This window comes from Rhipicephalus microplus, unplaced genomic scaffold (genome assembly GCF_043290135.1).
Source record: "Rhipicephalus microplus isolate Deutch F79 unplaced genomic scaffold, USDA_Rmic scaffold_15, whole genome shotgun sequence".
NCBI classification, from domain to species: Eukaryota; Metazoa; Arthropoda; class Arachnida; order Ixodida; family Ixodidae; genus Rhipicephalus; species Rhipicephalus microplus.
The window spans coordinates 6,786,753-6,814,234 of record NW_027464588.1 but is presented as its reverse complement, the minus strand read 5'-3'; the positions used below and the strand labels follow the sequence as shown (position 1 = coordinate 6,814,234).

The window sequence follows — 27,482 nt, the reverse complement described above, 5'->3', positions numbered from 1 at the left end:
TGGTCGCTGCGGTGTGCATGGTCACGTTAGTGAAGGATGTGACCGCCCGTGTCGACGCTGCGGGGACGGCCACCCAACGGTGGTTTGCCCTGTCCGCCGCTCTTACTCAGACGCTGCCGCTGGTGCCTTTCCACCACAGACACTGGCAACGGAACCAACTACCAACTCGGGGGACGCAGAGGAGGCCACCGACGCTGTGCTAGCCTCACCCCTTCAAGTTCCTTCAAACAAAGCGTACAACGAAAGCGCGATAGTCGATGCGACGCTTGGCGTGTCGGCCTTCCCGCCGGTGCAGGAACCGTGCGCTTCGAAAGACGCAACGCACTGCCCTGCAAACGGCGTCGGCGTCTCTTCTCTGACGCCAATTCATGTTCAGTGCGCAAATAAACCCAGTTCTCAGGCTGCTGCTGTTGGAGCTGAACCTACGAGCCCTTTTATTTCGGAAAACAGTGGCGAAAATACCACAGCCTCTTCTGTTGCAGCCGCTCCAACCATTTCGACATCGCGTCGTACACGTCAAAAATCGCCCACACAAAGGGTGCCTACACCGGCCTGCCGAGACGTGGACAGTGCTGCCAGCATCAAGGATGTGGATCCAAGCTTCCCGGCGGCTCAGTCCCTACCTTCTCAGGACACGTCTTCGGAAGACGGCTTCAGCTTGGGACTGGATAGTAGCATCGGACTGTCTAGCCTTGCCGATTTTGACGTCGACATCAGAGCTCCACGTGAAACAAAGCAAGGGCACACTTCCAGCTCTTACTATGATGAACGCAGTGATGGCCGTGGTAAATTCCAATAGTCCAAAAAACCTCGACCCTCTTCTTGAGGGTTGAACAGTGCGTTGTAATTTTGTTGAGGAAGTGTCTCCTGGACACTTTTCAGGACACCGTCTAGAACTATGCGTCCAGGTTTGTCTTTACTTTTTATTATGGCTACTACACTGCATATTATTTCATTGAACGTTCAGGGTTTTTGCAGTCCGGAAAAGCAGGCTGAAGTGATTAGTGTCACGCACGCTGCAAATTGTGATGTTTTGTGCCTCCAGGAAACATATTTCTTCTCGCTATCCGACGAGCTTGCTTTGAAACGAAAGTTCAACTTAGATTGTTATTTCTCTTTCGCTACATATCGTTTACGGGAGTAGGTATTATTATTTTTAATCGAGCTCTATTGTGGGATCATCATGCTTTTTACGATGGAGTGGGCAGTGTTTTGGCTTTAGACTGTAGCTACTTTTCTTTCAGATTACGGATACTGTGTGTGTATGGGCCAGCGCAAGCTGTACAGTCTAATGACTTTTTTAGAGACCTGGATGTGTTTTTTTCTTGACGGTCGTGATGTCATTCTGATTGGCGTCTTCAACTGCGTTCTAAATACGTGAACCGATGTACAAGGTCTTGGCTGGGGCCGGTCTGCTTCGAATTCATGTGAGCTGTGACGCTTTGTCCACCACTTTTCATTACTGGACGCGCACAATGTAGTGCACGGAAATACCTTTGTTTAGACATGGTGACACAGACGATCCTCCAGCAGGCTCGACTGGGTTTATATCCCACGAGCGTTAGAGGCGTTTGTCTCCGATTTATGCATTCCGTCCTTCCCACCTTCTCCTGTGTACGTATCTGATCATCGGCCTATTGTCTTGAAGCTCGAAGTTCCATTTTCTTTTTCGGTAAAGCCATGGCGTCTTGAAGATCGCGTCCTGCAGGACGCGCGCTCAAGATCAGATTTGTCACGCGCAATACGTGTGTCACTCACGGCGCCTGGTCCTGAATATTGGGATGCGCTTAAAACACAGTGGCGCCTGCGCTGCACAGTGGAGGGGCGTTCGCTTCGTCAGCGCGTTTCTGAAGAGCTTGCTGATACTGCAATGAAGTTACGCATTGCTTTGCGCGCCGAGACGCCTTCTCCTCTGATGCAAGCGTGTGAGCGTGAACTGCGTGAACGCTTTCAGCGCTTGACAGCTGCTTCGTCCCTGGAGGCAGCAGCATGGCGCTGTAGACACAACCCATGTGCCATCCCGAGGTGCTGCGCTACGCGAGACATTTCTTTTTTGGGTAATCACAGCCATATGTCTCTATGACAGCACAAATACCACCTGCAGAGCGGCTTCCTACGCGTGATGGATCTGTTTTCTTGGCGCATTTTGAAGCAATGTCATGTTCGGCCATGCGGACTAACTGTGATGAAACACCGCCAATGCTGCGATGTTTGCCCCGTATTTCTCAAGAAGCTGCGGATTGTCTGCACATCCCTCCGTGGCCTGAAGAGGTAAAAGCGGCACTGAAATATCTGAAACGTGGAACGGCCCCTGGGCCAGACGATTTTCCTGTTGAGTTTTACTTGGCATTTTGGGATGAGATTGGTGCTACCTTTACTGCGGTTATCCGGCGATGCTACGAGGACGGTGTCTTTCCATCAAGTTTTCGAGATGAACCCTTTGTGCTTATTCCAAGGGGTGATGCTTCTTCTGGTGATTCTGAAGATGGAGACCTATCACGCTCCTCAACGTTGACTATAATATATTCGCGGCGGTAGCCGTGCACCGTTTGAGGTGTCTGTTGAACACCCTGGTAGGTCATCACCAGGCTTCATCAGTGCTTGGACGAGAAATACAAAGCTTGTCATTTACCACACGCGATATCATATCCTATATTCTGTCGCGATCTGCGCGTGGTATCCTTGTGTCTTTGGGCCAGGAAAAAGCGTTTGACTGACCAGAGCACGTGTATATCCTTAATGTGCTCACAGCCTTCGGCTTTTCTCATTCGTTTGTGGTAATGAATAAAAACACATACACTTACCTGAAAAGCACTCTTGTTCTGGATGGCTGGAAAAGTGCCACCATTTCCATAACACGCGGGGTCCGTCAGGGATGTCCATTGTCTCCTGTGCTATTTGTCCGCAGCCTTGAGCCATACTTGCGTGCTCTTGACGCGGATTCACGTGTCCGGGATTTTGCGCTTCCTGGTAGTGATGTTGTGAAAGTCACAACTTTCGCTGATGATATAACCTTGTACCTTTCAGATGAAGATAGCGATAGCCTTTCACGCAGCTTGCGTGTATTTTCCCATTATGGCGACATTTCAGGTGCAGCGTTGAACATCTCCGAATCCCTGTATTCCTTCATTTGCCCTCCAAGCTCCAGTCTTAGCGCCGGTTTTCCTATTCAGCCGGCCGCGTCCCTTCGTCTTTTAGGTATTTTATACAACCACTACGGCATTTTCGAATCCGTTTGTTTAAACGCTCTTGAAGAAGTAAGACTGAAAAGTCAGAATGCACGGGATTTTGACTTCCCGCTTCTAGAGCGTAGGTACCTTGCGCAGACTGTATTTTGTGGTCGAATTCGGTACCTTTCTCACGTCGTGCAACCATCTTTACGTATCGTGCGATCACTGCAGTCTGGTTTGTCTACCTTTTTTTGGTCTGAGTTGGTCTCTCGCGCGGCACTGGGACAGCAGCGTTCTCAGGGAGGCTTTGCTTTCCCTTCAGTGTCCATACGCTGTCGGATGCTGGCACTGAGCTTCCTTTTGCGCCTTGTGCAGGGGGAGGAATCTCCCACACGAACGCTTGCATATTACTTTCTGGTTACTCACCTTCGGCATTTGATGCCTAATGTGCAACTTAACAGGGGGCCGCAGACAATAACACTTCCTGCGCTTTATGCAACAACTGTTGCATTTTTTCGCCATGTCAAGTCGAGCTGTCCTGGCATAGATGTTTTGAACAAGCACATAGTTGAGACAACTGCTGCTTTGTTGCTTACATTGGTCCCGCCAGCCCGCCGTGCTCGCTCTAGACGGGTGTCTTTGAACACGCTAACGGCTTCTTTTCTTCCTGGACACCTTCAGGACTTCATGTGGCGCCTGGGTTGGGGTGTGCTTCCCAGTCTCGACCTCATCGAACGGTGGAGAATGGTCCAGTCAGCAACATGTCCGAACTGCTCCCTTCTGGAAACAAATCAGTATTTTCTGAGGCATTGTGTCATTGCTCGCATTTTTTGGAGAGCTGTACATGCCGGATTTCGCTGCCTCAGAGTAAATCGCTTCGTTTCTTCTGGGCGTTGTTCGCGAGGCCGCTTCGCTTGTCTTCTCATTGTTGCCGGCTCTTTCTGCCTCTGGCGCAACCGCTGCGAAGCGGTTGCAGCAGGCCACCGCCGCCGCGCGCTCTACCCGATCCTAGAGCGATTGTACTCGGAGCTGCTGTCTGTTTAGTCGGAGGAGCTCTTCTTCCTCGGTGAAGAGGAATTTCGTTGGCACTGGTCTTGCCCTTTTGTGTCGGTCTGTGACGGACGAGTGAAACTTGTCTTTCGGCCAGCCTGGTATTGGCAGGCTGATGCGTCGATGCGCCGGCAGAAATGGCATGCCAACATGTAAATATGCAAAATGCTCAACGCTCCTCAACGTTGACTATAATATATTCGTGGCGGTAGCCGTTCACCGTTTGACTTGTGTCTGTTGTTTACCTTAAAGTATTTTTTGTGGTTGTGTTTGAGTGAACCATCGAATGTACATGTTTTATGAACGTCATGTCTTATCCATGTTCATGTAAATTACGTCGGTTTTGTCATCATTGTTACAGTATGTCTAAGAAGGAAATGTTCTGTTGAGTGTTATTCACGTTTGTGGCAATAAATTTTTTCTAAACAAAAACATTGTTATCACTTACACTTCTCGCTTGAGTGGGCGATCTGCCTAACCTTTCGAAGTTGTCTTGAAGAGGCTGTTTCCACCTGTTCCCTTTTTAGGTCATTCCCGTGCGGCGCCGTTCGTCTTCGCCATCGGTTCTCGAGCTAGAAAAAGAGGAGGCCTCGAGGGCGACGCTGTCTAGCGCTATCTTCCTCTGTATTCTCGTGGTGGTGGCCATGACTGTTTTCATCGCTCGACAATTGGCGTCGCGACACGCTAGTGAGGAACATGTCTGCACGACCGAAGACTGCATCCTGTTCGGGAGTTCTCTGCTCGCGAGGCTCAACCATTCGGCAGACCCGTGTTCTCAGTTCTACCATTACGTCTGTGGAAACGTAGGTGCACGAAACCTCGTGTCATTCTTGAAGCAATACTTATGTATTTACAAGCAAGAACGTGTTAACGACAGTTATTGCAAGGTGCGAATCGCCACGTAACATCTATAAAGAAAATCATTTGAAGTTCGACGATGGCAGTCAGTCTCGGCTTTAGAGCAAAAGATGCCTGGATTTCTTCACGCGCATCTTTACAAAGCTATTCGATGAATAAATGCTAGAAGTATCTACCTCTAGAGGTGCTACGCATTTCGTATTAAATCTTGTCACAGCTATCATGAAACTTTTCCGCTAATTACAAAGCATTAGCTACGTGTTTTCTACGCAGGGGTAGCTTTGGGTAAGTATTTTTCGCGGAGTCCTATTGTTCATGATGGTTATGCGTTCTCTATTATTAAGCATTCGTCCAGAAGTCACATAACTGCTATCATAGTGGGAGCCAATATAACACATAATTGTTAACAATTTGTTCGGAACACCTAGAAACAACCTTGAAATAGCCTAGTAGCAAGGTAAGAAGACTTGAGAATCATCCAGATTTGCTGGTTCAGACTCTGCACGACTTGACGCCAGCTTCGTTATGCTTGCGTCAACACTTGTAACGTATTTTCAAAATACTTTAACCACTTTAGGTACTTTCTATAAACTCGAAGCACATAGCTTTCACCACGTGCGATACACGTGTGGAGGACGCATTCTAGGGCAACGCATTCTATGTAGCGATTCCGTTTGTGTGGTCTAACGCGATGTCAGCGGCCGTGGCAATGTGAAGGCCATGCCAAGTTAGTACTACCGAAAAAACAGTGCTAACACGAAAGCAAAGCGCACTTGTTTTGCCGTCAATCATTTCATGGTTCGCAATAATTCATATATCATTAGTATCTCCCGTTGGTATATTGTATAAAGTGACAGCCCACTTCCATTCTCAAAAAAAGGGGGAGGGGGAGTGTGGAGACTCGTACAACAGAGAAGAGAGGAAAAAAATACATAATAAAAAGATAAACTTGTTTTGCCATCGTTAAAGTTTTTGCTATTTATTGAACGTTCCCCCACGCCACCCTCACAGCACACACACAGAAAGATGCTTCACATCTGAGCTACTACGCTTCTGTAATTCCGGCGAATGTCTCCCAAAGCACCCAAGTTAAAGTACTGACATTGTTATACTCATTATCCGCAATGGTACTACGCCGGCTAAGGTTACGCAGCTACTAAGCTAACTGGCGCAGGTTGCATAGCCGGCCATGGTGGCCGCGTTTAGATGCGAGAACAATGCAAAAACAACCGTGTCCTTAAATTTATGTGCACGTTACGTTAAAATGGTCCAGCTCAGGGGTCAGTCACATGCGGCCCTCGTGCACTATTATGCAGACCCTAGCACGGCGTCAAACCCTCTGCCGCTTTTCCGTGCCATGTCCGATCTAAAGGCGGACATGGCAGTTTTGAGGTAAAATGGGATTCTCTCTAGTAACTTATGCATCACTATATCTTTGTGACACGCGTCAAATTTTCACCCAAACTTTCATTCTCGTTTACTGACTGCTGCGACGTGGATATTATTAAAGTTCATCGTTTCGTGCACTAAATATAATAAAAGACCCAACTAAATGATGATGTCCGTTTAACAATTCATAAAAAGAAGGTTCACCATGTTTTTTCTAGCAATTATGTGCTAAAAATGGCACTAATTTTCTGTATTTTTGCACTAATCACACCAAGGCGGCTTTCGACACTGACGAGGAAAAGGTGCTAAGAATGTACATTATAAAGGTGGAGGACTTCATGCACCATATAGAAGAAGTTCTTCGGGCGGACAAAGGCATCTCGCACGATTACGAACTGAAAGCTTCGCGGGCGCTGTACATGTGCCTGGATAGACCACAGGCGACGGATCCGGCACCATTCGTCCAGTTTATGCGTGAACATAGAATGATGTGGCCTATGGAACCGAAACTACCCAAACGTGGAAGCAAAAAGTCAGGTGAGGTTCACCAAAAATTTACATTGCGTCATTCAGCAAGCGTATGGATGATGCATAAACGCTAATACGTTTAAAATGTTTTTCAAGAAGACAAGAGGTGCTTAGACACATAGCACTGCTGATTCCCATTAATCCGTTAACTTTGCTAGTTACTTTCTCTGCTGCTCAGTGGTTGTGGCAATATTGCTTGAGTGTTTGTAGATCGTCAGACACAAATAACTTATAATGTATTGAACACTTGTATATTTATTATTAACAGTTCTTTTTTGAAGCAAAATGCTGCGCCGAATTCCCAACAATGTTCGCGGGAATAAAAATAGAAACACTAACCCAACTATGTTTTCCTTTTTGTGCTTTAGTACATTACTTACAGGTGCCAAGTAGAGTAAATAGATGCCGAATATTTAAAAGTGACTAATTGTTACGGGACCTAGCAAAAATTGTTGTAGGTATTCAGTATTCGAAAAGTCATTGACCACTACGGTTGTCATATGCTTGTAACATCAAGTATTAATTTACATATGATGTGGTTAAGCATCTTAGGAGTGTACTCAAAGGAGCTAACAGAAGCAATTCCCTTCGCAGCATGCGGCTAAAAGCTTTGTGTTCTTTTGCTCCCGGTGTTTGCGCCTCCCGGCTTCCACATATGTCAATTGGCTCGTGAGTTTACAGAGCTACCAGAAGATGGGTTACAGTACTAGGTTGTAGAAAACATATTGTCTGGGACATTATATTTGCAAGAAAGGTCTTTTATAATCGGTTTTCATAAATGACACACAAACTGTTATGCACAAGCCTTTATCGTGCCTTTATTGGTGAAAAGAATAACGAAAACTCGAAAAACATTTATCTAACGCAACTTTTCTTCTCTCGAGTAATGATGAGAGGTTGTGCAATGCAGCTGCAATGTTGTGCAATATGTACAGGTGGGCCACAAAAAGAAGCATGCATACAGAGAGCTATATCATGGCTTTATTGAATACGCACGCAGACAAGCACGCAAGAAATCAAAATATAGAAAAAAAACACGCAAGGTCAGTGTCAGCCTTGTTCGCCGTGGCAGTTGCATTGGCTGGGCATATTTTTTATTAGCAGTATTTTAAGAGTCTCAAAAAGGTATACTATTATTAACAAGAATATTGACAAAGAATCCAGACTGTTCAAGATGCAATGAACGCAAAAATGACAACGGGGGCTAAGCGATCGTGCATAGATTTTACGAGTACGAGTTTTACGAATACAGCTCGTAGTAGAAAATTAAAGACAAAATAATCGGTATCGAAATCACACAGTGGGAGAAGTTCATTTTATAACTAGAAGTAATTTAGACCATGAAAGCGTACAAGCATTTATTTCTTAGTTCCCGGGTTACAAATGCTTACTAATGTAATTTGCTGCGACGGAGGCATATAACGGTATTACCATTTGGAATATTTGTCATGTTTTAAATTTTACGTGCATACGGCGGCTTTGGTGCAAGAGAAGGAGGAGTTATGGGATAACATAAACTATTATGCTTCATCTGCTTTCCAAGATTGTATCGTTGATTGCTTGAAACACTGAAACGACGCTTGCCGTTAATTTTTAACATCTACGAAACTTCACCGCTTATGCCAAGCTACCTAGGAAGAAGGCCTTTTAGGTAATAAGCTGAACTGAAACAAACCTGTAATATATACATTAAATAATCATAAGTGGCCTAGTGTATCCACGTTTTGTTCATATATCTATGGTGAGCAGAGACGGAAGGCAGTCGCAGGCCACATGGTGCACCTCTGCATGTGGACCTATGCAGGAAATCAGCAGTATGCGTCACTGGTTTCAATATTTTTGAACACTAGCCTGTGCTAGAGCATGCCATACAGAGCACCCGCATTCGTGAGGAGGCAAGCATTGATGTTGTGGGAGGCAAGCATTGATATTGATGTGCAATGCACCTCAAGTTACAGTGGTTTCCACTCGGTAAGTGTGGAAGCAAGCCGGACGGCTTACGCGAACTTAGAGTGACACGAGGTGTTTCGGAAGGCTCGTAGTAGAATCAGTGAAATGATGTTCAGTTACGTTGAGAGCTGGATTAGTTGTTGACTGATGAATATACCTTACAGTGCAGTAGCACACTTAAACGGAACAATGAAGGCTAGGCTAGGACACTTGCTACTCTTAAAACTGAATTTACGACTTTAGAATGGCTTGCGAAATCGGCTAATTAGAAGGTTAGGATGGATTATAGATGGGTTCGGCACATATTATATACGCCAATAAAGCTCACGCCCATGGTCACGCCTAGTCAGGCCAGCGCACGAGAACTAGATCGGGCTGGTGTCGTGAAGTTGCGAAAGCTTACGCACAGCGCAGTTGTAGACGAAGATGTGAATAGAAGTATTGAGTGCATGGAAAACTGACTTGAATCAGGTGCTTTGAAAGTGTAGAGGAACTACGTGTGAACGTTTTCAGAAAAAACACCTTAGCGAGAAAGTTCAGTGAGCATATGGGTGCAGATGTCACAGAACGAGCGCTAAAAATGGGCGCGCCACCAAATTCTTGCGATAACGGGCGGGAGAAACGCCGCGAAGTCAAAAGAAAAAAAAGGAAAAAAAAGAAAACAAACGGCCAAGGCTCCCCGGGCGCGCGCTCTCCCCGCAGAAGCGTGGCTTCACCGACGAACCTCCTCACCCCACAACGGCGGCCGAGCAAGCACTCGATTTTTCCAGAACGAAAGGGGCGTGGTCAACCGAGTTGACTCATCGGCCGCGGAGTGCTTTCCAACCGTCTCGCCCTCTTCCCAGCCTTCGCTGCGCATCGCGCCGACGAAATGAGGAGAACTTTCTGGAAGGTGGCGCGGAAGGTATTTAATCGAGCAGCCGAGACGAGAAAGCAGGAGGAGACGGAAGTGAACGCCAGAGTGCGTAGGGATTCCGCCGTGTAGTCGGCGAAGGTTTTGGTCCGTAGGGACGAAGCCGGAGATGAAGAGGATTTGCACGTGAAGGGTGACGACTCGAGCTACAGGCAAGAGTGTGTGTTTACCACTATCGAGCGAAGACGCGTTGCGACAGCTGGGTGTGTGGAGCCGACGTGTTCCGACGAAGAAGTTTGAAGCTTGGAGAGTGGCCATATGAAGACGGGAGGTTTCCTGGAAGAGAAACTTCGAGGGCTGCGGAATGACAACAACGCTGGACTTTGAGTGAGTGATTCTCGGAAGAGTATCATCTAGACTTTGGTTCCAAGAACTTTGGACTGAATAGGTTTTCTATCTCTTTAGTCTTTAAGTGTCTTGGTTGTTCAATGCATGCGACTGCATTGTAGTGCGTATTGTTGTCCGTGTCCGTTGTTTCAAGTGTGGCTGATTGTATTGTGTAGTACGTTGATTGATTGGTTTGATTGGTGACATATTGTATGCAACTATTGTGGAGTGTGCATTTTTATGTATTGTTTTCGATCTGCCATTATTGAGAATATAATTTGTTTGTTTATCAACTCTCGGCTCTGACTTGTTCTTTGGGCCACAGCCGGCGTCCGCTGGCGCACCAAAAAGGACCACTTCTAAATTGTCCACGCTTTCGTGGTGCGGTTCAGGGGGCCGATACTTCGGCTCTTGGAATTAGCCCGGCGATCGCCTCCCTAATAAACGGGACATGTGTGACAATTAATCTGGCGTCCGCGACATAGGACTTTTTGGTGCACAGTGTGTCCAAAGTAGTGAGAAAGAGCCTCGAGTTGTTGATAGTGCTATCGGAACGGTTTTGTGTGTTGTTCAGTGTTCTCGTTAACGAGTGCAGGGTAGTGTTCCGATAGACTGATTTAGGCAGATACTTTTTGCACGCGGCAAGGTTTTATATGCGAGTTGCGAGACACAATGGATCTCGAAAAGTTAGTTGCGCTTGGTGAGAAGATGGGTCTTTCCGGCGCCGAACTACGGAAATGGGTAAGCCAGAAGGAGAAAGAAGCAGCTGAGAGAGCCAAGGAAGAAAAAGCAGCTGAGTTGGAACGAGAGAGGTTGGCGGTCGAAAGAGCCAAAGCGGAAAAAGAAGCTGAGTTGGAGAGAGAGAGGTTGGCAGCAGAGAGGGCCAAGGAAGAAAAAGCAGCTGAGTTAGAGAGAGAGAAGTTGGCAGCCGAAAGGGCGAGAGAAGAAAGAGAAGCGGAGATGGCTGAAAGGGAACGGCAGCGGCACCACGAGATGGAACTCGAGCGGCTCCGCTTGCAACAGCGAAGTGAAACTCCAGTCCAAGCTAGAGTTGAAAGCAGCGAACGGGAAGATCATGGCTTCCGCTTGAACCCAAGCAAGCTGCTCGTCGCGTTTGATGAAAGGAAGGACGACCTTGACGCGTACCTTCACAGATTTGAGACGATTGCACGGAGCCAGAATTGGCCGGAACATCAATGGGCAACTGCTTTGAGTACTTGCTTGAGTGGTGAAGCTCTCAGTGTGTACGGTAGGCTGACGCGGACCGATGCAGCCAACTATACAAAGGTGAAAGCTGCTTTGCTGAAGCGATTTAGATTTACCGTGGAAGGATTCCGGGACAGATTTCGGACAGGAAAGCCAGCTGATGGTGAGACGGCTACGCAGTATGCCGCCCGACTTTGCCATTATTTAGACAGATGGATTGAACTTTCAGGGACAGCGCAGGAGTAGGATGAGCTTAGAGAGCTGCTAATTAGAGAACAATTTCTTACTAGTTACCACCCAAGCCTGTCACTGTACTTAAAAGAGAGGAAGGCTGACTCACTTGAAGACATGCTTGAATTGGCTGATCTATTCTTGGAAGCGCAAGGTGGCACTAATTTGGCCAAGGTCAAGAAGGATTGTCCCGATGACGCGAAGAAATTGGCTCCCAAAGAAAAGAAGCGTGCACCAAAGAGCATTCAGCGATGTTTTCTGTGTAACCGAGTGGGTCATCGCGCGAAAAACTGTCGAACGATCTTTACGAGCCCTACGGTAGTGAAATGTTTTAAGTGTGGTCAGACTGGGCACAAAGCAGATGCATGTCGAAACGGAGCGAGTCAAACTCACCAGGTATCCTGTGTGCAAGCAGCACCGAAATCCGATAATAATGCCGTCACCGACGGATTCGTAGAATTGAAAAATGGGGAGAAAATTCCTATTGTGGGTGCTGTAATGTCAAAACAGCCAACCGGTGTTACGAAAGGAATGCCAACGCTGCCTGGAAAAGTTGCGGACAAAAAGGTTACGGTGTTAAGAGATACCGGCAGTTCCACTGTTATCGTGCGGAGAAATTTGGTACGGGAAGGTGAGTTAACAGGCAAAACGAAACCGGTTTGCCTAATTGACCGTACAGTTCGGATGCTTCCCGAAGCAGAGATTGAGGTGGAAACCCCGTATTTCAGCGGGAAAGTTACCACTCTATGTATGACGACCCCCCTTTACGACCTTGTCATCGGAAACATCGACGGGGCACGAGGACCGAATGATCCGGAATGTTTGGGAGAAGACCCTAAGATAGAGCCCTCGCCAACCCAGCGACCGCGAGATACAGCGGAGGAGCAGCCCGTGACGGATCTCACTAGAGCCCAAGGTGAAGCCGCGGCCCAAGAGACAGCGAATGAGAAGATGATCGTGTTCAATAAGTTCACGGGCCGAGCAACTGGACTTACGTCGGCACGACCTCAACCGACCGACAGTGTAAAGGAGACGGAGTTGGCCAGCCAGGCAAAATGTAGAGGCATGATCAAGCGGGTAAATAAACAGACAGGACCCGTCGAATGTAATGACGCGTTAACGGTGTCGGAAGAGACAACGATGGCTCAGACGACGCCTCAGATTTTGTCGTTAAAAAGGGCTGGCCGAAAAAGAACGTGGAAACACAAGAAGAGATCGAGCGAGCACCGCAAAAAGGGACGCAAGCGCAGCTTATCCTGTGTTACAAAGTACACAGGATAAGTGCTGAGGTGAAAGCAGAATGTGTTTGGCAGCGTTGAGTGCCATATGTTGTGTTAATGTTGTGGTATCCTGTTTCACAAGTGTCGAAGTGTTGTGCTGTGATGTGATGTATAGTATTGTACCATTGTTGTAGTGAGAGAACTTTGTACATTTGTATTATTGGGAATGTGTGGTGGAGTGTTGTACTCATGTGCTTGTGGTTGTGTTTTCACGTGTTGTGTAATTGAATTACAATGTACAATTGTAATAAGTGATCTATTGTGAATGTGACGTGTCATGAGCGACGGACTATGTTACAGTCTGTGAGAGTGTGTAATGACTGTTCGCGGTCGTTTGTGTGGTGTTGAATATTATGAGATAATATTCTTAAAGTGGGGGGCAGTGTCACAGAACGAGCGCTAAAAATGGGCGCGCCACCAAATTCTTGCGATAACGGGCGGAAGAAACGCCGCGAAGTCAAAAGAAAAAAAAGGAAAAAAAAGAAAACAAACGGCCAAGGCTGCCCGGGCGCGCGCTCTCCCCGCAGAAGCGTGGCTTCACCGACGAACCTCCTCACCCCACAACGGCGGCCGAGCAAGCACTCGATTTTTTCAGAACGAAAGGGGCGTGGTCAACCGCGTTGACTCATCGGCCGCGGTGGGCTTTCCAACCGTCTCGCCCTCTTCCCAGCCTTCGCTGCGCATCGCGCCGACGAAATGAGGAGAACTTTCTGAAAGGTGGCGCGGAAGGTATTTAATCGAGCAGCCGAGACGAGAAAGCAGGAGGAGACGGAAGTGAATGCCAGAGTGCGTAGGGATTCCGCCGTGTAGTCGGCGAAGGTTTTGGTCTGTAGGGACGAAGCCGGAGATGAAGAGGATTTCCACCTGAGGGGTGACGACTCGAGCTACAGGCAAGAGTGTGTGTTTACCGCTATCGAGCGAAGACGCGTTGCGACAGCTGCGTGTGTGGAGCCGACGTGTTCCGACGAAGAAGTTTGAAGCTTGGAGAGTGGCCATATGAAGACGGGAGGTTTCCTGAAAGAGAAACTTCGAGGGCTGCGGAACGACAACAACGCTGGACTTTGAGTGAGTGATTCTCGGGAGAGTATCATCTAGACTTTGGTTCCAAGAACATTGGACTGAATAGGTTTTCTATCTCTTTAGTATTTAAGTGTCTTGGTTGTTCAATGCATGCGACTACATTGTAGTGCGTATTGTTGTCCGTGTCCGTTGTTTCAAGTGTGGCTGATTGTATTGTGTAGTACGTTGATTGATTGGTTTGATTGGTGACATATTGTATGCAACTATTGTGGAGTGTGCATTTTAGGTATTGTTTTTGATCTGCCATTATTGAGAATATAATTTGTTTGTTTATCAACTCTCGGCTCTGACTTGTTCTTTGGGCCACAGCCGGCGTCCGCTGGCGCACCAAAAAGGACCACTTCTAAATTGTCCACGCTTTCGTGGTGCGGTTCGGGGGGGCCGATATTTCGGCTCTTGGAATTAGCCCGGCGATCGCCTCCCTAATAAACGGGACATGTGTGACAGCAGACGAGTTAGAAAAGGAGCTGCCCAGATATTCGTTGCGTGTACCTTTTATGACGAGCAAAGCGACAGGTCTCTGGAGGGTCCCTTAAGGTATCTATGCAGCGTGAGAGGTTGTTTGAGGTACTGGAAGAGTTAGGTTCATTGGACAGTGGGAGGTAAGCTGTAGTGATGAAATGTGTCAATACGAGGTGTGTCACCAGCTCACTGAAGCGTAAGAAACTGCTGACCACGTGTGGTCAGTTTTATTGGGAGGTAGCCAAACCGCACAATGCACGCAGGAGCAAAGGCACCTGCCTTATTGGGTGTCATAATGTCACAGATGTATGAGTCGCTTTTGCTCAATGAACCTCTACCGATATGACATGCAGCCCTAGGCCTCGAGATTTTTCAAAGAATGTTTCAGTGGTATCGTATTGGAAGGGCAATTTGACCTTATCCAAGGGACCGCGCTGGTGTCAGCTTTGGGGTGTTGAAATGACAGACCCCGTCAAAAAATTTCGCGTTCAGCTCAGGGCCAACGAGGCTTCGTTATTAATGGTATCGGTTTTGAGCATGAAATAAAAAGAACACACCGGTGCGCGTTTGCATGCGCAGGTAACCCGGTCTTTCCCATACTGGTGGACTTGTCCCTGAACTGGCGAGTATCTCTCTGGTTCGACGTGAACGTGATAAACTTGGACCGTGAAGAAAGCTTCATTATCACCCGTGATTACCCAGGACCTGTGCCTGTGTTCCGCATGGCGGAGCTTTCGTCCCTTGGAGATGACGCATACGACGGAGTTGTACAGCAGGTCGTGTTGTAGAAACATAGTTTCTTTGCATATGAGTACGCTGGATATGTAGAGTAAATACATCTGCTCATAATGACGTGAAACAGAAAGTTTTCAAGTGCAGTTAATCATGTGAACGTGTTAAAGTACCGCAGCAGAGTTGAACGATGACAGTCGCATGCTTTTCTGGCCTTGGTCAATGTTTCATCTGTCGAGTGCTTCTCATGGTATTCTGAAATGTTCGCTGTCCTCCAGGTATCAGGTTTCCTATACGTTGATTGGAATAGCACGACTGTTGGCGCTTGGACGGTTTGCTAGGCTTAATTTTTGCGAGTGCTGCTTTTAATTTCATGCCTTTCTTCTTCGGACAACTTAGCTTTGTAATTTGTATGGAGAAAAGTAGTTCAACAAAAGAACAGTGCAGAAGAAATGAAACGGTATTTTTCGTGTCAGACGCTTCTCCATACGTTTATTTTCCATGCACCTGATATTTCATAATTTTTTTAAAAATCAAGTTATTAGTAGAATAGCAACCACACCTTTGGTGATCCGAGACAACGCCTCCTCTATTTGATCAATGCCAGCGAGATGTGCCCAATCTAGCCGTTCACCGCATTCTGCTCTAGCCCCTTCCATGCTCTCACCCATCGCGTAGCCTTCGCGTGTGCTTTGTTGTCATGGAGGAAGGAGTCCCTCATGCAATGCCTCACGACGAAAATCATACGAATTTTTCTCTAAATTGTGTAGAGATCTGTGGGGCGGCGTCTTGCGTTCTTCTTGCTCACTATGTGGGTGGTCACGCTGGCCCTGTAAAAAATATGGTTTCGAGATAGCGTGTCGTCATTCGTGGCGCTAAGTGGGCAACCAATAGGGAAGTGTAAGTGCAACGCTACTACATGCGCTGCACCGTGATGTGGTGGCGGCGTTGTTTCGAGCCACAAAAAAGAAGCATGAAAGAACAAATGTGACAGACGTATGATATTGTGGCGAGAAACATGTATTTTGCATCTCCAGGGGAAAGCATGCGGAATCACGTGTGACGCAAGCAGTGCCACCTAGGAAGCCTACAGGAAACAGGTAATCATGCAGGCTCCCTAGCGCGACCCCTCATGCCGCTTCGCATCACGTACTATTCCCTGTACGAAGGCGGACTCACGGCACCGTTGATAAACGCGCTTTCGCACTGGCACTGAAAGAAATAAAGGAGGCGTTGTCCGGGAGCAGGTAATCTACGTCATTCGAGTTTCTAAACAGCAATCATAAAGGTACCATACATTAACTTTAAGTGCATAGGGCATCGTTTGTTAAGATTCTGATGCGTGAATCTTATTGTAAATATGGTTTGCGCACTTACAGACAATCAGCTAAGTTACGTTGGTTCTTGCGCGGTGAATAAAAAAGAAGGGGAACTAGGTAAGGCATTACTTAATGATGCTTGCAGAACGCGTTAGAGGGGCCCTGAAACACTTTTTAAAGTAACCGTAGAATGAATTCACCAGAAGAGTTTATTGCCTCATGAATGAAGCGCCGCAAAAATTATAAGAACCCATCCAGTGCGAGTGGAGTCACAAAGGTTTGTCGCACGCTGAAATTGGATTATCTCTTCTCTCGTCTCGACGAAAGCGCTAGAAGCTAAGCAGGGAGAGGTGGCAGGACAAAGAAACTACCGCGCCTTGTGACCTTGAGCACTTTATTTTTCTTCGAACGTGAGGCTTTTTCAGTGTGATCGCTCGCGCATGCATGGACATGTAGCGGCCTCCCGTGGCTATATCGGTAACTTGATTTTTCCGTCACAGCCACACAGACAATTTTTCGCTCATAACCAACGGGCCCGACACCACCGCCGGTTTTTTTTGCGAGACGCGCTCTCTAACGCTATCACGTTAAAAATCTGGGACAGGGGTGTTTCGCTGGAGCTAACGACTGGAGAAGTCGTCCTGCTCTCATAGGGGCATCAACTCATAAGGGACGTCATGTAAGCAATGCGAGTTACTGAAATGTGGCTCGAGAGACACACCCCGTTTGAATGTTTTTCACCAGTTATCTTACAATTGTGCAACGAAAACGCTAGCAATAATGAAAGGATACTTTAAGCAGTTCTTTTGCTTAAAAGTTGCGGAAATGTCCAGAATTTGAGTTGACAAGTTTGGAAACAAATTGCGTTATTGGCATGACGCGAAGCCAGTATATATTTGGCATAACACGATGCCATGTACAAGAGCTAGACGAAGAGTAATTGCTGTCATTAATTTGTTTGGCGGGAGTCTGAGTCGCCTTTGTAGGTTTTAAGTGTCCACTGGCATTCGCAGAACGTACAATTGACCCAAGATGCTTTCATAATGACAAACGTTTTTTTTATTTTAAAGCATGCAAGAGTCCTGTACGTCGAATATATATGGGAATGAAACTGCTCTGCTTAACAATCTTTAGTAACTCCACACAGCCTGCTAAAAAGTGCTAACTTTTCTAAGAGCCAAAGACATAGCAAAAAAAAAGAAGCTCAATTTTAAGGCTCCTGCATTTGTTCTGCACATACATTTCTGCCCGTGCTATATAGAGTATGTTCAGGTTATCGATTAGGTACATCTTTGAAGCCATGCTTTCGTAAACTTTCAATGGAATACTACAGTCTCTTAAAACGTGTTATTCTGTAGCATCAATACACTTCTTACTCACCATTTAAGCAGAAATATTTTGTGCTTACGCCACCAGATGGCGCCTTTTCTCTCTGGAGGCACCGTGACGCTGAGCAAAAGAGAACTGACCAACCTGCGTCTCGATGAAAGAATCGTGCGGAATACTTTGTCCTTTCGACGGGATCCGAAGGGTGAAGAAGCAGATGAGGTAGACGGAATTCTGCCCATCGCAGAAGTTCATGTCCTGTCTCGCAGTGTGGGTTCTGGCCAGTGGCTGGCCGCATTACGGAATTCACTTCAAGGCGCTTTCGGCATGACCATTTCAAATGAAACTAAAATACTCGCCTTTAACAAAGCGACAATCAACGACACTTTCACCATGCTCGAAGATCTACCGAATGAAGTAGCTCTAAATGTGGCCGGGTGGATGTTCGCTTACATCTACGGGTGGACGATGGGTGCCCGCTTCGACACGTTCTATTCTGGGCATGAAAACCCTGAAACGTTGAGCGCCAGGACTCTGTGGTTCTTGGCTGTTCACGAAATGCACGGTCTCACTATTGTCGCTGTTTACATGTCCAAACTGTTCAACGCATCGCTACGGGCCGACGTGAAAGCCATATTGGATTCTATTACTAACTCCCTGGGCGTTGTCATTACAAATACTAATAGTATCACTCCGTTGACAAGCCTTAGGGCGGAAGCCAAGATAGCCGACGAGCTAGGCATTTCTCTTTGGCCTCCCGAACCATTCTTCAGCAGACAGATGCTCAACGAGATCACCACAGCGTTTCCCGCAGAAGGCACGTCACTGTTCTCTCTGCGGCTTCAAACGATGAAAGTGCTGCAGGAGTCGAGGACCAACCGCTACTTCTCCAGCCTTTTCACGAGGCGCGTCCGCTGGTTTACTCGTAGTGCCCGCTACCTGTACAGCCAAAATTACCTTGAAGTCGGTGTTTGCGCCCTCCTTGCACCTTCCTATAGGAGGTGAGTGGAATTACCAAGAGTACAATAGTTGGTTTTGAAAGATGTTAAAGAGACACTAAAGGCAAATAACAATTATGTAACAGTGAAAGCTCAATGTAAGACAACGTCTAAAACGGATATATTTTCAACAGCAGTGCCCTACTTACCGAGAAATTAAGCTAAACGTACTACACGACATGCCCCATGAGTGCGATAGTTTGAAAATGATCCCGAGGACGTCAGATCATCCGACTACTATTATTCACTAGTAGTCAAACTAGCTGCAATAAAAAAGAAACTGTGTATAAAAAAGACATAGTGAAATGCTGCTTGTCCGTTTCGGTTTGCTTTATCGAAAATAGAGCCGCCTGACGTTACTATGGGGAATTGCGTAAGCGGTTAAAATTTTGTTTTTGCCTGGTTATGCTAAATAGGCGATGCCATCAGGCCGGGCTCAATTGAACGAATCAAAAGACGCTGTGCGCTGGCCATCGCAGAGGCTATGGTAGAAAATTGTTCAATTGCCGCTGTTGCTGCTGTGGCTCCCGCTACTCTTGCTCTAGTGTGAGTTGCCATGCAGTAAAGGCGAGCCACATTGGGCATAGCATCAGTGACGTGAAACAAATGGTTTCCGTTGGGAAATTTGAAGTATGGTCACGCGATGCGGAGCTAAACCGTGATTTTATTTCAAAAGAATCACTACCTCGAGACAAAAGTAGCACCACGAGGTATCTGGACCGCTGTTTCAGCAATCAATACCACCTTATATTTTTCTCTAGTGTCTTTTTATGTTAGGCTACAGAAAGGTGAAAGCGATCTGCACTGAACCCCTGAACCATGCATGCCTTACGGCTGAACAGTGCAATGATCGAGGCACTTCTAAACCAGGGAGCTTTAGGAGAGAGCCTCGGCCAGCTGCCATCTCAAGGATAAGCCGAGACTGGTCGCGAAGGAGCAGAATGCGACCCGAGCTCAATGCATCCGGCAATATGGATGCCCCTGCTTTTCGCTCTGCTCTCCTTGTCTCTCTTTCATGCCCCAGAGCCAAAGAAATACACAAGAATGTGGCAGAGTGGTCCATTGTAAAATCAGCTCATGCTTTTAGTTTGAGGTATGCAAGAACGAAGACACTCTTAGAATAGGTGGTTCAAACTTCTGCGTGCAGAATCTTTCAACACTTCAAATGCGCCATACTCTAGTTCTATTTTTAACAAAAACCAGCAGACGATGAAGCCAACGAAGGCATGGGGAACGTTGACTGTACTGTTGTAAGTGTATCTTGAAAATTCTGGATATAGCCGTGAACTAAGTGAAGTGGGCGAAAAGACAACTTGCCACCCGTGACCTTCGGATCTGAAGGTCACACATAAAAAAAGAAAGTAGGCTAGAACTAGAGGGAAGTGCACTAGATGATTACTGATGACATGGATTATATCTGTGGTGGCACAGCGTGGTCGCTTTGATGTCACGAAGCTATGTACAAAAACTTGGGTTAGATATTTGGCTACCTCGACAACAGTCAAATGGAGACGAAATGCTCAAACACTTCAGTAATGGTATTCAACTGAACTGTGAATATTTATGGTGGAGAAAGCATACTGAAATCGCCCCATGACGCCTACTTATCTGTACATCAAAAAACGTACCATTAGGACATATTTTTATCAAATTAGAGGCGCGAATGCATTTGGTGTAGATGAAAGCCTGAAACGTTCACGTTGTAATATTATATTTAAGGTCTTTACTAGATTGCCAATGAGAGGTTTTAACCACTCAAGAAAACATAGCAGCTAGGAAGACACACTTACACAGCGTTGAGTATGACTTAAGAGCAGTAAATGCATTTCCCTTGATTGTCTGTCTTTGTGCGCTGTTAAATTCTTTGATAACTGTGGGAAAACTTGCCCAAACATTTGCTTTAACTTGACTGTCACTCCCTTTCTGCCGCTGGCTGTACAGCACTGATGACGTGTTCACCTTGCGGGTTTTGAATGCAGGCATGGCTCCAGTCTCATGATGTTCAGCGGCCTGGGTTTCGAAATCGCCCGTAGCCTGGTTCATGCGCTCGACAGTCACGGAAGAATGCTCGACGGGAAGGGTCAGCCAGATTCTCGATGGGCTCAGAAGCTCAAGTGCTCGCTCTATGATGCGAAGACCAGACGCGAGAAGCGAGCACTCGCGGAGGTCTTCGCCCTGAACGTGACTCTACGGGCTTTCGAGGACAGCAATTCCGCTACGCAAAGCTATTCCAAGCTCCGATTCCTGGAGTCAATGAGTGAAGACCAAACGTTCTTTGTGAGTTTGTGTAGCCATTTCTGCGGAGACAAAGACCATGCAGAGCTCTGCGACCTGGTCGCAAATACGGCGAGTTTTCGCAAGGCATTCCGCTGTGAAGTCTGCACGGTCAGTGGGAGGCCGTGTCAGTTCCTCTGAGTTGTTGCGAATATCTACGATCTACACGTTGTGGTTTTTTCAAGTACATCATATGAGCAGAAATAATATAATAAAGCTTGTTTTAATGCGTAAGAAAAGCGGACTTTTGAAGGCTATTGCACTGAAAGGGTAACAAAAGGCATAACGAACTCATGTGCGTGGTACAAGTACCAGTATGAAGCCGCTTGTCGTATGCCGAACGAGACGTCACCATGCAGCATCCTTAACGCCTTATATAACGAGAAATAATGTTTTTTAAATATACTGATTTGTTTCTGTTTATTCATGCGCTAATAATGCAATAACTTCTTGATTACGTCGTTGCTTTTGATGCACCTTTTGGATAATATAAGAAACTGGTCATCTTTTATTTGCACTTTCAATAGTGTCATCTGTCCGCATTATTCTTTCTTATTGTAGGTTTCGGACTGTTCATGTACGTACCATTTTTTTCATCTTGTTAACAAATTGTGTTCTTGCTCAAACATAACATGTTCATTTCTGTTTCCCCTCTTTTTACATATGTTATTATTTTATTCTTACTGTGTATGCAGTGAGTTGTTATTAAATAAAATTGCATAAATATGAAGCTTAGGGTATCTTATGTTGGTTGCATGTTTTCTTGTTTGCCTTGACGTTACTTTGGCAAGCTGGAAAAGATCTCACTACAGCATTTTGTATTGCCCTCTGCTTTATCACAGGTAATGTCCTGGATATGCATCGCAGGATATTTAGTGTACCGAAGCCGTTATTGGCGACTTTTCGGGAGCTCGTACGCCGTCGAAGGCAGCATAGATGCTAGGATGTGTTAGTATTGTTCGACGATAACCTGCTAGCACCGAATCATCATAGACTGAGCAAGGACAGCATTGTCTCTTCTTCAATGACTAGTAGTGCCGCGCCACTTATCACAACAAGGTATACCTGTAGTTCAATTTTTCTAGCTTTCTTTGGATAATATTACGTCAAGGTGCGTACCGGAGAAATGGAGTGCTTGTGCAGCCAACCAGAAACTTTATTCTAACTCTGGAGTGACTCTGATGCTCCATGACTAATGCTGCTTTGTCACCGTATTGCCTAAAACAAAAAAAAAATAACAGAGATGGAAGCACTCTGGCATGCGTGAGTGTGTGTAGTCAGGGTGAGGGATCTAGCCATTGAAATTCTTGGGAGAAGGGGACGCTTGCTTGATTGGTAATAACATGTCCTGTAAATTACTGACACAGCCTGTCGTTCACTTTCCTCATGTGCACTTATTACTCAATGCATATTTAAGTTTACAGCACTCTAAGGACCATTTTGCCTTTTCACACATGTCACGGCGCACGGAGCATGCTTATCATGCTATTCATGTTTCGGCGAATGGTAAATGCATGCTATACTGAAGTCACAACTCACAGCACATGTTAATTATGCACAAAAGGCGTACTTTTGGTATACTAAGGGGTGATCAAACGGCCCCCACAACACTAGATTGTGTCATGTATGTCATGACAGGCATGACAATAAAGTTACGCGACACATGTAAAATATATTTCTTTTACTCGTGTGCCACGTTAGTTCATTTGTGCATTAAGTAAATGCAGTGACTGCGAGAATACCGACATTTCGCATAGACGCGCAATTTATTGCTGTCAGTTTGGCAATATATATATCATTGAGCGAAGTAGCCAACAGGAAACTAAGACCTCGTGCTGACGTGAATGATATGCGTTGCAAAATATGTCAGTGTCTGCGATTTACGTTGTACGCACATTGACGTTATTCGATGCCATGTTTAGTAGATAGTAATTAAATTATAGCTCATGACGGCGTCATGATTAGAGTATAGACTTCGCATACAAGAGGTACGTGGTTCGAATTACCGTGCGACGCAATTTCCTACCGGATTAAAAAAGTTATCCGCATTTTGATGGAATTGGATAAAAGACGCCGGGGGTGTGGCCTCGATGGTGACCATTGCCGGTAACACACTCGCTAAACAGAGGAAAATTGGCTACCATGCGGCAGTATCTGATCACTACATCGCACATGAATACGCCAAATAGTCCTCGGCCTTCAGTCCCCAGCAGCTTCGAAGCAGCTGACCACGGTGGTGGTCAGATCTGCAACGCAGCAGAGGGTGCTGAGAATCTCTGGATCCGGACAGGCCGCCATTGGAACCTGAATTTGGGGCACGTTTAACGCTAGAACTTTATCCAGTGCGGCAAGTTTAGTTGTCTTATTCAACAATCTAGATGGTGTAAAGTGGGATGTAATAGGGCTCAATGAGGTTAGGAATACAGATGAGGCCTATGCAGTGCTACAGAATAGACACGTTCTTTGCTCTCATGGATTGACTCACATAAAAAACGGGATGGATGGTCCTTATTCACAGAAATATAACCGGTAATATAAAGGAATACTAAAACTATAATGAAAGGGTGGCGGGGATATAGAATATTAAGCCTTATGAGATATTGTTACCACATATATGCAATTTAGGTATGTGCATCTGTGTAGTGGGAGCAGGGTAGTGCCAGACGAAGAGGACGTTCGGTTGGTGGCAAGAAGTCTCAGGGGCGCGTTCATTGTATACCCTCGAGTCGACCGTTACGTCGCCTTTGAATAAACCTCTCTCGTAAACGTAACAAAGTGGTCGAGGTGCGGGGTACAGCACGTCGACGAACCATGGAGCCGCAGCTGTTTGAACTTCGCCGGAGCCATCGTCTTGCCGGTCTGCCACTGCCAACAACCATCATGGCCGAGAGCGAAGGTCACGGTTTCCCAACCACGCAAAGGTCAGTGCCAGCTGCACTTCAGTATTACTACATAGAACCCCACCCGTTCGCGGGAAGAGCAGAAGAGGATGTGGATGTGTGGCTGACACATTACGAAAGAGTGAGCAAGTACAGCTGCTGGGGTCCCGCCGACCAACTGGGAAATGTCGCGCTGTTTCTCACGGAAACTGCCCTGATGTCGTACGAAAACCACGAAGATTCCTTAACAACGTGGGATCGTTTCGCTGAAGAACTCCAGAAATTCTTTAGCGACTCTGATTCGAAAAAGAAAAGCGCGGAGCGCACGTTGGCTCAAAGAGCTCAGACTCGTGGATAAACGTGTACCACCTACATAGAGGAGGTTATGGTGATCTGCAAGATCATAGACCCGTATATGTCTGTAGAGGACATGGTCGGACACCTTCTGAAGGGTATAGCAGAGGATGTCTACAATTCTTTTATAGGCAGAGAAGACCTCACTTCCGTCTTCGCCGTCCAACGTCACTGCCGTACTTTCGAGAAGCTGAAGACCCATCGTATTGCCCCGAAATTCGGTGAGCTGGCAAATGTGACAACGGCTGTCAGCGTCAACGTGAGCCCACCCGCTGACCCTTCCGCTACTATTCGGGCAATCCTACGTGAAGAGCTGCAGCGACAAGGTGGTTGGGTTGACGAAACCATTCCTCATCCGTCTACCAGTGCACCCTAATATACGGCGGCGCCATTAGCTCCTTTACAAACATCGGTATGTGTGATAGACATCAACAAAACTAGAACTCCGTGGCCACATCGTGACTCATTTGCGGCCGACTAGCGATATGGCCAACGCCTTCGTCACGACCCCGCCACACAAAGGTGGGCAGCCCCCGCTCAGCAAGCTCGTCCCCGACCCTTCACAGCTGAGTGGTTTCAGTATTGGTTTGACGAGCGTCATTGACCAGTCCGCTATAACTGGGGCTTGGAAGGCCACATTGCCAGGTATTGCAACTACCGGCAGCCGCCATGGTACAACCGATCACCGAGGTAATACCGTTCGGGCGTTACACGAGCACCGACATTCTTAGGAAGCACGTCTTACGAGATCCCAGGACCGCTACGAAACCAATCTCCGGCCTCTGACTGCAGTGTGACACCACCGCCTGCCCCTCGCGGCAACCTCTCACCGTCTCCCCGGCGCCGCCACTCCTCGCCTCCTACGGCAAACTAGTCAGCGCGGCCGTTAGAGGTGAGGTCACCGGACAGTCTTCAGTTTCAACAGAGATACCTCCTTTAGCTTCAATGTTTAAAAATAAGGTCCAAGTGCTTATCGATGGTGTACTAACAATGGCGTTGGTGGACACAGGTGCAACCGTGTCAGTGGTGAGTTTCGTTTTCACCCGCCTCCTTGGACGAAAAGTTATGTTTCGTTGGGACCATCCTGATACGTTTCGTGGAGTGAGCGGAGATGTGAAACCTGTGTGATGTGAAACCTGTTGTGGTGCAGAAACCAACCTGTTGGTGTCTGCACTGTGACTGTTAGTTGTGCGTGCCAGAAATTTGTTGCAGAGTTTGCTGTTTTCCCTTATACTACGCATGACGTCATTCTGGGACACGATTTCTTGAAACTATGTGGTGCCACTGTCGATTGCCGCACAGGACAAAATACGGTAGATTCCGATATTCCAGTAGCGTTTATTGCAAGCGAGAAAATTTTTGACGCAAATGTGGAGCCCGTGCATCTCAGTTGCATAAAAAGGCAGTTCTGATACCCTACTGCACGCTATCGGTTGCGCAAGGGTTATGGGTGATTAACTGCTCTGATGAACCTACAGTGCTGCTGGAGGGTCTTAAACTTGCAGAAATTCGTGAACAACAAGCATTCTCACTTGCCATCTTTGCAGAGAGCAGCGATTCCCCGAATAAGACCCGTTGTGATAATCTGCACGCCAGGGACAGCACCATTACGGCTATGATTGAGAAGTCTTGTCGAGTCTTGTTGTCTAGGAGATCTTGGCTCAACCCACAAGGGGGATTGGCCACACTCTACCTTATAATAGGTATTTCACTCAGCACCAACCAAACGTCCTCTTCGTCTGGCAGCATCCTGTTCCCCGCTACACAGATGCACATACCTAAATTGCCTATGTGGCAACATTAGAGAAGATGAGGATGGCACAGGGCTACGCGCTTAGATACATCCATGACGACGTTTTAAATGAAAGCTTCAATGAAGATCTGGCATCAGCAATGAGTAAAGTGAAAACACCGTTTACCACACTGATGGGCGAATTCAACGCCAAGGTAGGAAAGAACCAGGCTCTAGACCATGCAGCAGGGGATTATGGTAACGGTAATAGAAATTCCAGAGGAGAGTTATTGGCGGAATTCACAGAACGCATTATTTATGGATCTTGAACACCTTCTGCCGAAAACGAGTGAAACGTAAGTGAAAATAAAAGAGCCCCGATTCTCAAAGTAAGAATTAAATAGACTTCATACTGAGTACGAACCCAGGCGAAGTGCAGGAGGCGGAAGTTCTTGGGAAGGTACGGTGTAGTGACCATAAAAGGGTAAGGTCTTGAATTCACCTAGACTTGAAAAAAGGAACGAGAGAAACTGATACGCAAGAAGCCAATAAGCGAGCTTGCACTGAGAGGGAAAGCATATGTATTCACAGTCTCGCTTCGGAACAGATAGATGCTTGGCTCTTATCGACTACATTAATCTTTCTCGCAATCCTTCACCACAAACTACAGATCGCTGTCGAATAATATATGTTACCATTTTCATGCCAGTGTTCGAATCGTACAGCATTTTATTCGGAACAGCTGTGCACAATCTTCAAGAATTGAACATTACCATTATTTACAAAAGTAAAAAAATACTACGATTCCGCAAGGTGAGGCAAGCTCACATATTGTGCCCTCCAGAGCCTTCGAAATGTTTTGCAACTGTAGGCACATACACAGCCAATACTGCAGCATTTACAGTGGTATTTAGCGCGCAGGCTGTGAATAAAAGTAAGACAAAAATTGCTCATCGTTGAAGTGAACTCCCCAGATACACTATAGACACAATAAGGAATCAAATGGACAAGCAGTTAAACGCAACTTGAGATTCAGCACCAAAATCAAGCAGTCCGCTTTAAATTTTGCATTTGAAAGAACAATTCACGCGAACTTGACTTCTTTGCCTTTAGCTGTTGAAGTAAGCGCGTAAAGTAATAACACATCTGAAGCTGTATTCTGCCATGTACCCACGATCATATTATACAAAATAAATTTCAGAACGAGTCGTTGGATAACAGCCGCATCAGAAGAAAAATTTTGCACCATTAAAATTCACTTAGTTAAAACACATAATTAATTTACAGAAAAGACCACGCAAGTGCCCATATCAGTACAAATGCAAAACAAAGGAAATTTATACTTGATGTACCACCTACGTTTTGTCATGGTGTTTTGTCACGACTCACAAGTGACATCAACAGAAACAGCAATCTGCCCCACC

General features: G+C 46.5%; 1 protein-coding gene across 1 annotated transcript in view; it reads left to right on the top strand.

Moving 5' to 3' along the window:
• LOC142784743 (neprilysin-1-like) overlaps positions 1-25,505 on the top strand; it is a 64,562-nt gene extending 39,057 nt beyond the window's left edge. Inside the window, exons 2-8 of the mRNA XM_075883243.1 lie at positions 4,748-5,023; positions 6,743-7,004; positions 15,024-15,211; positions 17,912-18,822; positions 20,799-21,096; positions 25,119-25,218; positions 25,477-25,505. Coding sequence (XP_075739358.1) covers positions 4,748-5,023; positions 6,743-7,004; positions 15,024-15,211; positions 17,912-18,822; positions 20,799-21,096; positions 25,119-25,218; positions 25,477-25,505 — 2,064 coding nt within the window. The remainder of the gene's footprint in view (positions 1-4,747; positions 5,024-6,742; positions 7,005-15,023; positions 15,212-17,911; positions 18,823-20,798; positions 21,097-25,118; positions 25,219-25,476) is intronic.
• The last annotated feature ends 1,977 nt before the right edge of the window (positions 25,506-27,482 follow it).